The sequence below is a fragment of the Hemitrygon akajei genome, chromosome 19, assembly GCF_048418815.1.
Source record: "Hemitrygon akajei chromosome 19, sHemAka1.3, whole genome shotgun sequence".
Lineage (NCBI taxonomy): Eukaryota > Metazoa > Chordata > Chondrichthyes > Myliobatiformes > Dasyatidae > Hemitrygon > Hemitrygon akajei.
The window spans coordinates 1,540,508-1,550,704 of record NC_133142.1 but is presented as its reverse complement, the minus strand read 5'-3'; the positions used below and the strand labels follow the sequence as shown (position 1 = coordinate 1,550,704).

Here is a 10,197-nt window from a genome sequence, read left to right as displayed (position 1 = left end):
TCCTTGTACTCCAAGGACTACAGGTACATAGTCCCCTAAAAGTGGAAAGACAGGTGTAGGGCACAGAGACCAGAAGTTGGGGCATTATGCTACAGATATACCAGGTTCTGATAAGGCCACCCGGAGTACTGCACACAGTGACGGTCACCATTGTCATTAAAGTGGAGTTTTGTTATGGGCAGAGACGGGATAGGCTGGGATTTTTTCCCTCAGCAGATAAAAGGCGTCAGGGTTGATTTTAAAGAAGTTTGTAAGATCATGAGGACCATGGATTAGGTGAATGTTCATAGTCTTTCCTCAGGGTAGGAGAGTTTAAAAGCAGAGAGCACAGGCTTAAGGTGAAAGGGACCGGAGGGACACACTTTCACACAGGGTGGTGGGTATATGGAATGAGTTGCCGAGGGGACTTGTAGAGATGGTATAATTATGATGCTTAAAAGACATTGGACAAGTTCATGGAAAAGAAAGGTTTGGAGGGATATGGGCAAATGGGACTGGCTGGGCTCAGGTCTGACCAGCTGAGTGGACACTGAACAAGAGCATTTTAACCAATTGTAAGATATCAGATCTCCCCTCAGCCTCCCCTGCTCCAGAAAAAAAAACCCAAATTTATCCAAACACGAGGAAATCTGCAGATGCTGGAAATTCAAGCAACACACCCGTATGAGTATGTGTGTGTTGCCCAAATGTATCCAGCCTCTCATGATAGCACATGCACTCTAAACCAGACAGCATCCTGGTAAACCTCTGCTGTACTCTCTCCAAAATCTCAACATCCTTTGTATAGTGGGGCGACCACAAATGTACGCAATACTCCAGATGTAGCATAACCAGAGTTTTATAAAGCTGCAACGTAACTTTCCAACTCGTGAACAATACCTCGACAACCATATGCCTTCTTAACCACCCTATAAACCCGTGTGGCCGCTTTCAGAAAACTGCTGACCCCAGGGCGTGAAACAGACATTTGACCTGGGACCCCGCAACAATACGACCAGCAACCGGGGGGAGGGTATTCATCGCAAAGGAAACGATGAAGATCGTCATCGACTCCTGGGGTCCAGACTTTCGGCCTTGCTGTTGTCCTGGAGCCACAGACAGAGTGTGGGAGATGTGACGCCAGGGGAAGTCCAGAGGATCATTCCTACCGCTTGGCCGCCTGTCAGAGAGACCCAGCCTGTGGGCATGGTTCTCGCCCCGAGGCCCTGGACCGTGTGATGCCTGTCAACCCGGCAGCTCAGAGTCCCGCTCCGACCAGGAATAGTTGCCCCTTAACCCCGCCCCGGGGCAGAAAAGGCACCAATCAGCGGCTGGTGGGCGGCTCCAGCACCGGGCCGGCCCATCAAAAGCCGAGTGCCGGCGCCGGTGCGGGGAGTCTGATGGGGAGTCGGCCGAGGAAGCAACGTTACAGCTCGACACTGCTCATTCCGGCAGCCCGGCACCAGACCCGGCAGCTGCGTCCATGAGATTCTTCAGACTCACCTTCAAGTGCTTCGTGGATTGTTTTTGAAGCGGCCGAGCGCGGCTTCCCTGCCTCACCGTCTCACCGTCTGCTCATCCCAGCACAATGCGCTCAGACTCACCGCCGCGTCCTTCAGGTACGCGACACTCCTACTACCTCCCCTTCACCCCTTCCTCTTTTCGCTGCTCCCTCCCTCCCTCCCTCCGCCACGGCGGTGTCTGAGTTTCCGGGACAGGAGGAGGAGGAGGAGGGACTAGAGAGTCAATGTGGCTGGGCTGGTCTGATCTTTGTGGGGAGCCCGACCTTCCAGCGGGCCGAGGCCGCTCTGCTCGGTGACAAGGAGCGGCGGGGAGGGAGCGAGTATACGGGGTTGCGCGGCGTGGAGAGCGGGCTTTCCTTCCACCACTCTCATGTCTGCTTTTCTCCCGCTTTCCACTCTCCCATCTTTACCTTCCCTCCCTTTCACTCCCTACACCCACGCCCCCATCTCTCGCCTCTTCTTTCTTCCCCCACTGGATAACCTCTTGTCCCCACCTCTCACCCTTTGCTCTGCTCCCTTCCCAAGGACGGACAGGAGTCTGTAGAGCAGGATTTCGTGGTGCTCCCGATTCCTGTAGGTTATGGTAAGGGTTTGAGTCTGTCAGTGGGGGGTGAGCGGTTCAATTTGAGGCCGCTCAGCTCGTCGAGGGTGCACTGGACACTAGTGCTGCAAACTCATCAATCGCCTTTCTCTTTGATCCTGCAGGTGATTTCCCCCTCTGACCCCAGTTGAGATCCCCAATGAAATGCCCTTACCCACTCTGAGTATTTTGGGATTGTGGAGAGAGTAGCTCAGACTCTTCACTGTGTTGACTCTGCTCAGTGGTGCTTGGTTCACTTAGCATTTGTGTCGCAGTCCGTTCCTGCAGGGTCTCCCAGAGGCTCCATCCTGCAATTTACTGCTGGAGTCATTCACCTCCAGAATCCTTGGACCCAGTGAGTCAGGGCTGACATGGATGTGAAATCCTTGGACCCAGCGAGTCAGGGCTGACATGGATGTGAAATCCTTGGACCCAGCGAGTCAGGGCTGACATGGGTGTGAAATCCTTGGACCCAGCGAGTCAGGGCTGACATGGGTGTGAAATCCTTGGACCCAGCGAGTCAGGGCTGACATGGATGTGAAATCCTTGGACCCAGTGAGGCAGGGCTGACATGGGTGTAAAATCCGTGGACCCAGCGAGTCAGGGCTGACATGGGTGTGAAATCCTTGGACCCAGCAAGTCAGGGCTGACATGGGTGTGAAATCCTTGGACCCAGCGAGTCAGGGCTGACATGGGTGTGAAATCCTTGGACCCAGCGAGTCAGGGCTGACATGGATGTGAAATCCTTGGACCCAGTGAGGCAGGGCTGACATGGGTGTGAAATCCTTGGACCCAGTGAGGCAGGGCTGACATGGATGTGAAATCCTTGGACCCAGCGAGTCAGGGCTGACATGGGTGTGAAATCCTTGGACCCAGCGAGTCAGGGCTGACATGGGTGTGAAATCCTTGGACCCAGCGAGTCAGGGCTGACATGGATGTGAAATCCTTGGACCCAGCGAGTCAGGGCTGACATGGATGTGAAATCCTTGGACCCAGCGAGTCAGGGCTGACATGGGTGTGAAATCCTTGGACCCAGCGAGTCAGGGCTGACATGGGTGTGAAATCCTTGGACCCAGCGAGTCAGGGCTGACATGGGTGTGAAATCCTTGGACCCAGCGAGTCAGGGCTGACATGGGTGTGAAATCCTTGGACCCAGCGAGTCAGGGCTGACATGGGTGTGAAATCCTTGGACCCAGCGAGTCAGGGCTGACATGGGTGTGAAATCCTCGGACCCAGCGAGTCAGGGCTGACATGGATGTGAAATCCTCGGACCCAGCGAGTCAGGGCTGACATGGATGTGAAATCCTTGGACCCAGCGAGTCAGGGCTGACATGGGTGTGTAAAATCCTTGGACCCAGCGAGTCAGGGCTGACATGGATGTGAAATCCTTGGACCCAGCGAGTCAGGGCTGACATGGATGTAAAATCCTTGGACCCAGTGAGTCAGGGCTGACATGGATGTGAAATCCTTGGACCCAGCGAGTCAGGGCTGACATGGGTGTGTAAAATCCTTGGACCCAGCGAGTCAGGGCTGACATGGATGTAAAATCCTTGGACCCAGCGAGTCAGGGCTGACATGGATGTGAAATCCTTGGACCCAGCGAGTCAGGGCTGACATGGATGTGAAATCCTTGGACCCAGCGAGTCAGGGCTGACATGGATGTAAAATCCTTGGACCCAGTCAGTCAGGGCTGACATGGATGTGAAATCCTTGGACCCAGCGAGTCAGGGCTGACATGGGTGTGAAATCCTTGGACCCAGCGAGTCAGGGCTGACATGGGTGTGAAATCCTTGGACCCAGCGAGTCAGGGCTGACATGGGTGTGAAATCCTTGGACCCAGCGAGTCAGGGCTGACATGGGTGTGAAATCCTTGGACCCAGCGAGTCAGGGCTGACATGGATGTGAAATCCTTGGACCCAGCGAGTCAGGGCTGACATGGATGTGAAATCCTTGGACCCAGCGAGTCAGGGCTGACATGGGTGTGAAATCCTTGGACCCAGCGAGTCAGGGCTGACATGGGTGTGAAATCCTTGGACCCAGCGAGTCAGGGCTGACATGGGTGTGAAATCCTTGGACCCAGCGAGTCAGGGCTGACATGGGTGTGAAATCCTTGGACCCAGCGAGTCAGGGCTGACATGGATGTGAAATCCTTGGACCCAGCGAGTCAGGGCTGACATGGATGTAAAATCCTTGGACCCAGTGAATCAGGGCTGACATGGGTGTGAAATCCTTGGACCCAGCGAGACGGGGCTGACATGGATGTGAAATCCTTGGACCCAGCGAGTCAGGGCTGACATGGGTGTGAAATCCTTGGACCCAGCGAGTCAGGGCTGACATGGGTGTGAAATCCTTGGACCCAGTGAGTCAGGGCTGACATGGGTGTGAAATCCTTGGACCCAGTGAGGCAGGGTCTTTGTTGACCCCACTGAGTTACGGCCAATGCATGCATGTTGGATCTTTGTACCCACTGAGTCACAGCTGACACGTGTGTGATCATTGGGCTGTACTGAGTCACAGCTGACACGTGTGTGATACCTTGCTCATGGAATTGCCGTGCCCACTGAATCACAGTTGGTGAATGCATGCAAGTTCTGGGGGGTTACCGTCAGAGGTGTGGGCTTCAATGGAGAGCACTGTGAGGGGAGGCAACATTTGTGGTGAGAATGACAGTTAATGTTGTGGATCATTTAGAAGCTTTAAATCGAGTGTGATTGTGTTTCCAGAATGGGGAAGGATTTCAAAGGGAAATCCTGACAGTGAGGTAGTCCTGGTGGCACAGCTCAGAGTGAATCATTGTGGATCTGTCTGGGGAATATATCACTGTAGAATAGTGAATGAGGGCAGTGGATGGGAAGTAATTGGCCATCCTGCAGGAAATCAACAGCGCATCGTAGAGTGGGTGTAGGGAGAGAATTACTGTCTTAATGACCTTGTTGTTGCACCCTGGGGATATGATGATGGAGGGAACTTTGGTGTGTGTGTGTGTGTGTGTGTGTGTGTGTGTGTGTGTGTGTGTGTGTGTGTGTGTGTGTGTGTGTGTGTGTGTGTGTGTGTGTGTGTGTGTGTGTGTGTGTGTGTGTGTGTGTGTGTGTGTGTGGTGAGGGGAAGCACCTGGGTTATTTATTACCTGAAATTGGAAATTCACTACATTCATAAAACTTCCCATTTAGAAATATGATGCGTTATTCTTCGAATTTGCCTTTGGCCACTCTTTAGCAACGAAGAAAACCAAAGATGAAGGAACATTAAAATAACATGCAACACACAGAGTGTGAGTGTGTGTTAGGGGCAGCTTCTCTCTGTCCATTGTGTGCCCTGATTGTTCATAAGAGCCAGAGCTGTTTGATTGCCTGAATTGTGGAATGAGGGATTGAGTCTCATTTGGTAGTAAGCAGATGGAGTGGGAGTGTGGCAGTGTGTGAAGAATAGAGACTGCAGTTGTTCGCAACGTTGGTCTAGTCAAGAGGAGATTCGGAGCTGGCAGGTAGGTGCTTTGAGGACATGAGGACCGTTTGGAAGGGAAAAAAAGTGAGATTATTTTAATGGGGAAAGTTTGCAACATGCTGTTCAGCTAGACGGGTGAGCTTGTGCATCAGCACTAAAGGTTGGGGTACAAGTTATCAGGAAGGAATGTTGCCCATTGCACAAGTGTTGTTCCTTGTTGAATTGCAACTGTACGGGGTACTAGTGTGGCTCCTGGGGTACTGTGTGCAGCTATGGTTTTCCACCTTGCGGGGAGAGATACTGGCTTTGGAGGTTCATCAGGTTGTGTCTGGAGATGTGAGATTGAGTCGCCTGGGACTGTACTATCTGGAATTCGGAAGGAGGAAATTTTATAGGAACATATAAATGTGCAAGGGATGTTGTTTCCACTGGTAAGTGAGACTAGAATGAAGAAACACAGCCTCAGGATTCATGGGAATAAATTTAGGATGGAGATGAGGAGACACTACCTTTCCCAAGGAATAGTGAAACTGTGGAATTCTCTGCCTGGGGAACCAGTAGAGGCTGTCTCAGTAAATGTATTTAGGACAGTTCAGTAGATTTTTGAATGCAGGGGAATGGAGGGTTCTGGGGAAGAGACTGGTAGGTAGAGCTGAGTCTGTGGACAGATCAGCAGGCCCAGTGGCCACTCCTGCTCCTAGTCCTCATGTTCTTATTGAATGGTGTAGTAGGCTCGACTGGCCAGATGGCCAAATCCTATTACTTTGCTTTTAAGTAATATTTCTACACTGAGCTGTGATGTGAGACGTGCTGCCCCAAGGTGTGGCACCTCAGGAGGTGGAGTAAGGGAAAAGTTGGAGTAAGTAACAAGGGAGCACTGATGTACAGAGGGATCTTGCGTGTAGGTCCACAGTTCCCTGGAAGTGGCAATTCAAGTAGATAGGATGGTGATGAAGGTAGATGGCGTACTTGCCTTCATCAGTCGAGATGCGGATGCCATGTGGCAGCTGTATAAAATGCTGGTTAGTCTACACTTGGAGTATTGTGTGCAGTTCCTTCCACCCCATTATAGGAAGGATGTGGATGCTTTGGTGAGAGTTCACCAGGAGGCTGTCTGGAGTAACATAAAATGGTGGAGGAACTCAACAGGTCAGGTAGCATGGAGAGGAATAGATCATTGATGTTTCTGGCCAAGAACCTTTCTCAAAACTAGATAGGGGGAAGATGCCAGAACAAAAAGGTGGATGGGGTAAGCAGGACAAGCTAGAAGGTGGTAGGTGGGAATGGTAAAGGACTTGGGAAGAAGGAAGCTGGTAGGAGAGCAGAGTGGACCATGGGAGAAAGGGAAGAGGGTGGAGCACCAGGAGGAGGTGAGAAGAGGCAAGAGGGGTGTGCAGAGTGGGGAATTGAAGGAGGGGGAATGACAAAATTACTGGAAGTTCATGCCATCAGTTTGGAGGCTACCTCCACCTTGAAAGGGGCCTCATCATGGCAGAGGAGGCTGTGAGCCGTCGTGATGGAATGGGAGGAGGAATTAAATGGTTGGTCAATGGAAAATTCCACTTTTAGTGGATGGAGTGGAGGTACTTGAGTAAGTGGTCCCACAATTTGCATTGGGTTTTACCAATGTAGAGGAGGCCTTTGGAGACAATAGATAATGCCAACAAATTTGCAGGTGAAATATTGCCTTACCTGGAAGGACTGCTGGGGTCCTGAATGGAGGTGAATGGGCAGGTGTAATATTTGTTTCTTGAAGGGATAAGTACCAGGAGGGAGGGACAAATGGACAAGGGAATCACGGAGGGAGTGATCTCAACCAAGAGTGGTGGGGGGGGTGGGGTTGAAGATGTATTTAGTGATAGAATCTCATTGAAGGTAGAGGAAGTTGCGGATAATATGTTGAATGCAGAGGCTCGTGGAGTGATGAGTAAAGACAAGAGGACCTCTATTACTGTTCAGGCGTTGGGAAGTTGGAGTGAGTGCGGATGCTTGGGAAATGGAGGAGATGTGGGTGAGGGCAGCATCAATGGTGGAGGAAGGGAAACCCCATTCTTGGAAAAGAGAGAACATCTCTGATGTCCTGGAAAGGAAAAATGCATCCTGAGAATAGATGTGGCAGAAATGATGGAACTGAGAAAAGGGAGTAATTTTTTTTTTTTTTACAGGAGACAGGGCAGAAAGGGGTATAGTCAAGATCACCATGGGAATCGGTAGTTATCTTCAGAAATGGAGACAGATTCGAGAAAGGGGAGAGAGGTGTCAAAAATGGCCCGTGAATTTAAGAGCAGGGTGGAAATTGGAGGCAAAGTTGATGAAATTGACGAGCTTAGTATGGGTGCATGAAACCGCACCAATGCATTCAATGTAGCCCAGAAAACATGGACTGTTCTATGTAGGCATAACTGGGGCCCATGCAGATGCCAATTGTTAAGGATTCAGGCAACAATAAATATGAGTTAGGCAAGGGTTTTTATAACAAATAACACGTTTATTAAACACTGAAAACAAACCCCCCAAAAGTAAACAAATCACTAACGTAACCGGAAATCAGCTGCTGTGCGGCAGCTTAAACAGTCCTTAAAGCAATGTTGCAAGAACAGTTCTTTAAAGTAGTATTGCCAAAAGTTCAAAATGCTCACAGTCCATTTAAAGGAGAGACTTTTTAAGACGATTTAAATTCTCTTTCACGTCGTTTTGCTTCGGCTCCCCAAAGTCGAACTTTTCCCACGAAGAATTTACGGAACGAAACGGCTTAAAGGCACTGACCTTTCCTTTACCACCATTCTCAATCCTTTCTGGTATTTCCCAGGGATTAACACGAGAATAGTCAACGAAATCCTTCCGAATAAGGATCAAACAAGGTCGAACCCGTTTCACCGTCGAAATCGATTCTCCTCGATCTTTAACTCCCGAACTCCGATCTTCACTCTCCACTGATTCTCAACTAGCAGTATTGTAAAGAAACTGCTGGCAATGACCTTTTAAACTTTAGGCATTAGATAAAACTTCATCTTTCAACTAAACTGCATCATAACATTAAATCAAGCAGTGGCATGAAGTCAACATGGCAAATCCAGCCACGAACTGCCCCTCCTCACAGGGAGGGGTCCTCCTTTTATACCCTGTTTTAAAAAAACCCTGTCACATGACCTCTACTGGCTGGAAAATGACGTCACTCCACCATCACAAGACCATTACCTCAAGTCCAGTATAGCTTCAACCCCAGTCACGTGACAAGGGTCCCACTGTCACGTGTCACGAGTACGTAACACAACACCTACCCTTCGTCAATAAACCTGATGAAGAAAGTTGGAGGAGGAGTCAGTTGTTGAGGGCGAGGACAAGATCTGCCGGAGTGAGGAGGGTGGTGGAGGGGAACAGGTTTTGCAACATTGGTTGTTTGTCTTCTATGGTTTTCCTTGATACTTTTCTTGTATCTACTGTGAATGCCTGCAAGAAGGAGAATATGGTAACATTTGTTTTGATAATAAATTTACTTTGAATAGTGAAGCAATTTACCAGTTGTATTTTTAGGTCAAAAGAGGGGGCTTGTCTGTCTGTTTCCCTCCCAATGGTGGGTGAGAATGTCTGGGGCGGGTGGGGTTTTTGATTACACTGGCTGTGGTAAAGAAGATGCCTGTCCCCTAGATCTGTTCTTCACCCTCCAAACTGTCTCTTGTTCTTCCCACCAACCGTACTTTCATTCATCTCCATGAACCTCTGTCTGCCAATCCCATCTGACTATATCTTTCTGTTTCTCAGACCTTTCACGATGCTCCTCCTCCAGCAGGCCCTCCGTATCGAGGATCACTTGCCTTCTCTGCCGTTCTGAGGTGACTGCTGAGGCCAAAGTGGGACCTGTAGATGTCTGCAGGTGGGGCAAGGGCAGCTGGCTGGGAGGCTGTGTCACTGAGGGAGCTTTCCCTGTTTTGCTGGTAACTGGATTGAGCTCTCGATACATCCTGAACACTTCTCTCCATATGGAGTTCCTTTGAGGGATGGTGCTTCATTTCTTCCTTCAGTCCTTCCTTTCAACCACCTGGCCCTGCCATGAGCAGGTTCCTTTTGGTAGGCTGGTTTTTCTGTTAACAATGTGCTTCACTGCATGGACTGCTACATGTAACTGGAGCAGCTGTACCAGGATGGTTCAGTTCACTTGCCCCTTCGTGTGGTAGATTCATTGGGTGCAGCACTGATGCAACCCATCCCATCCACCTCTGTGCTAGCTCATTGCCCGTGTAACTCTAGTTCTATTCACAGCCTTTCATATGCAGTGTGGACCCTTGTAGCCCATGTCCTGTGATCCTGGTCAGCCTTTCAGCAACCTCTTCAAAGCTTCCACCCACTTTCTGTGTTGGGGCAACCAGAACAGCGTGTGGCCGAACCAAAGTTTTATAGATCTACAAAACATGCTGACTTTTGTACTTGCCTATGAAGGCCAGCGTGCCACCTTCACTGTGAACACCTTGCATCCAGATGCAGCCACTTTCAGGGCACGATGGACTTGCAGCTCAAGATCTCTCTGTACAGCAGTGCTCCTGAGAGTCCCGCCACATTTGTGTGTGCTCTCCCTAAGCATTTGACCTTCTGAAGTGCATCACTTGTGAAGAAACACAAGCTGATGCAGTTTGGTAGGAAGTGTGAGGGGAGGCAACACAGAATAAAGGATTT

At 50.2% G+C, this 10,197-nt stretch overlaps 1 protein-coding gene across 2 annotated transcripts in view; it reads left to right on the top strand.

The window, feature by feature from the left end:
• Positions 1–1,368: 1,368 nt before the first annotated feature.
• The window catches only part of LOC140741690 (sodium- and chloride-dependent creatine transporter 1-like), a 124,639-nt gene continuing 115,810 nt past the window's right edge, over positions 1,369–10,197 (top strand). Inside the window, exon 1 of one of the 2 annotated variants that reach the window (XM_073071975.1) lies at positions 1,369–1,598. In XM_073071975.1, the coding sequence (XP_072928076.1) occupies positions 1,568–1,598 (31 nt within the window). In that variant the 5' untranslated portion in view covers positions 1,369–1,567. The remainder of the gene's footprint in view (positions 1,599–10,197) is intronic. The other variant, XM_073071974.1, reaches the window with a different exon arrangement.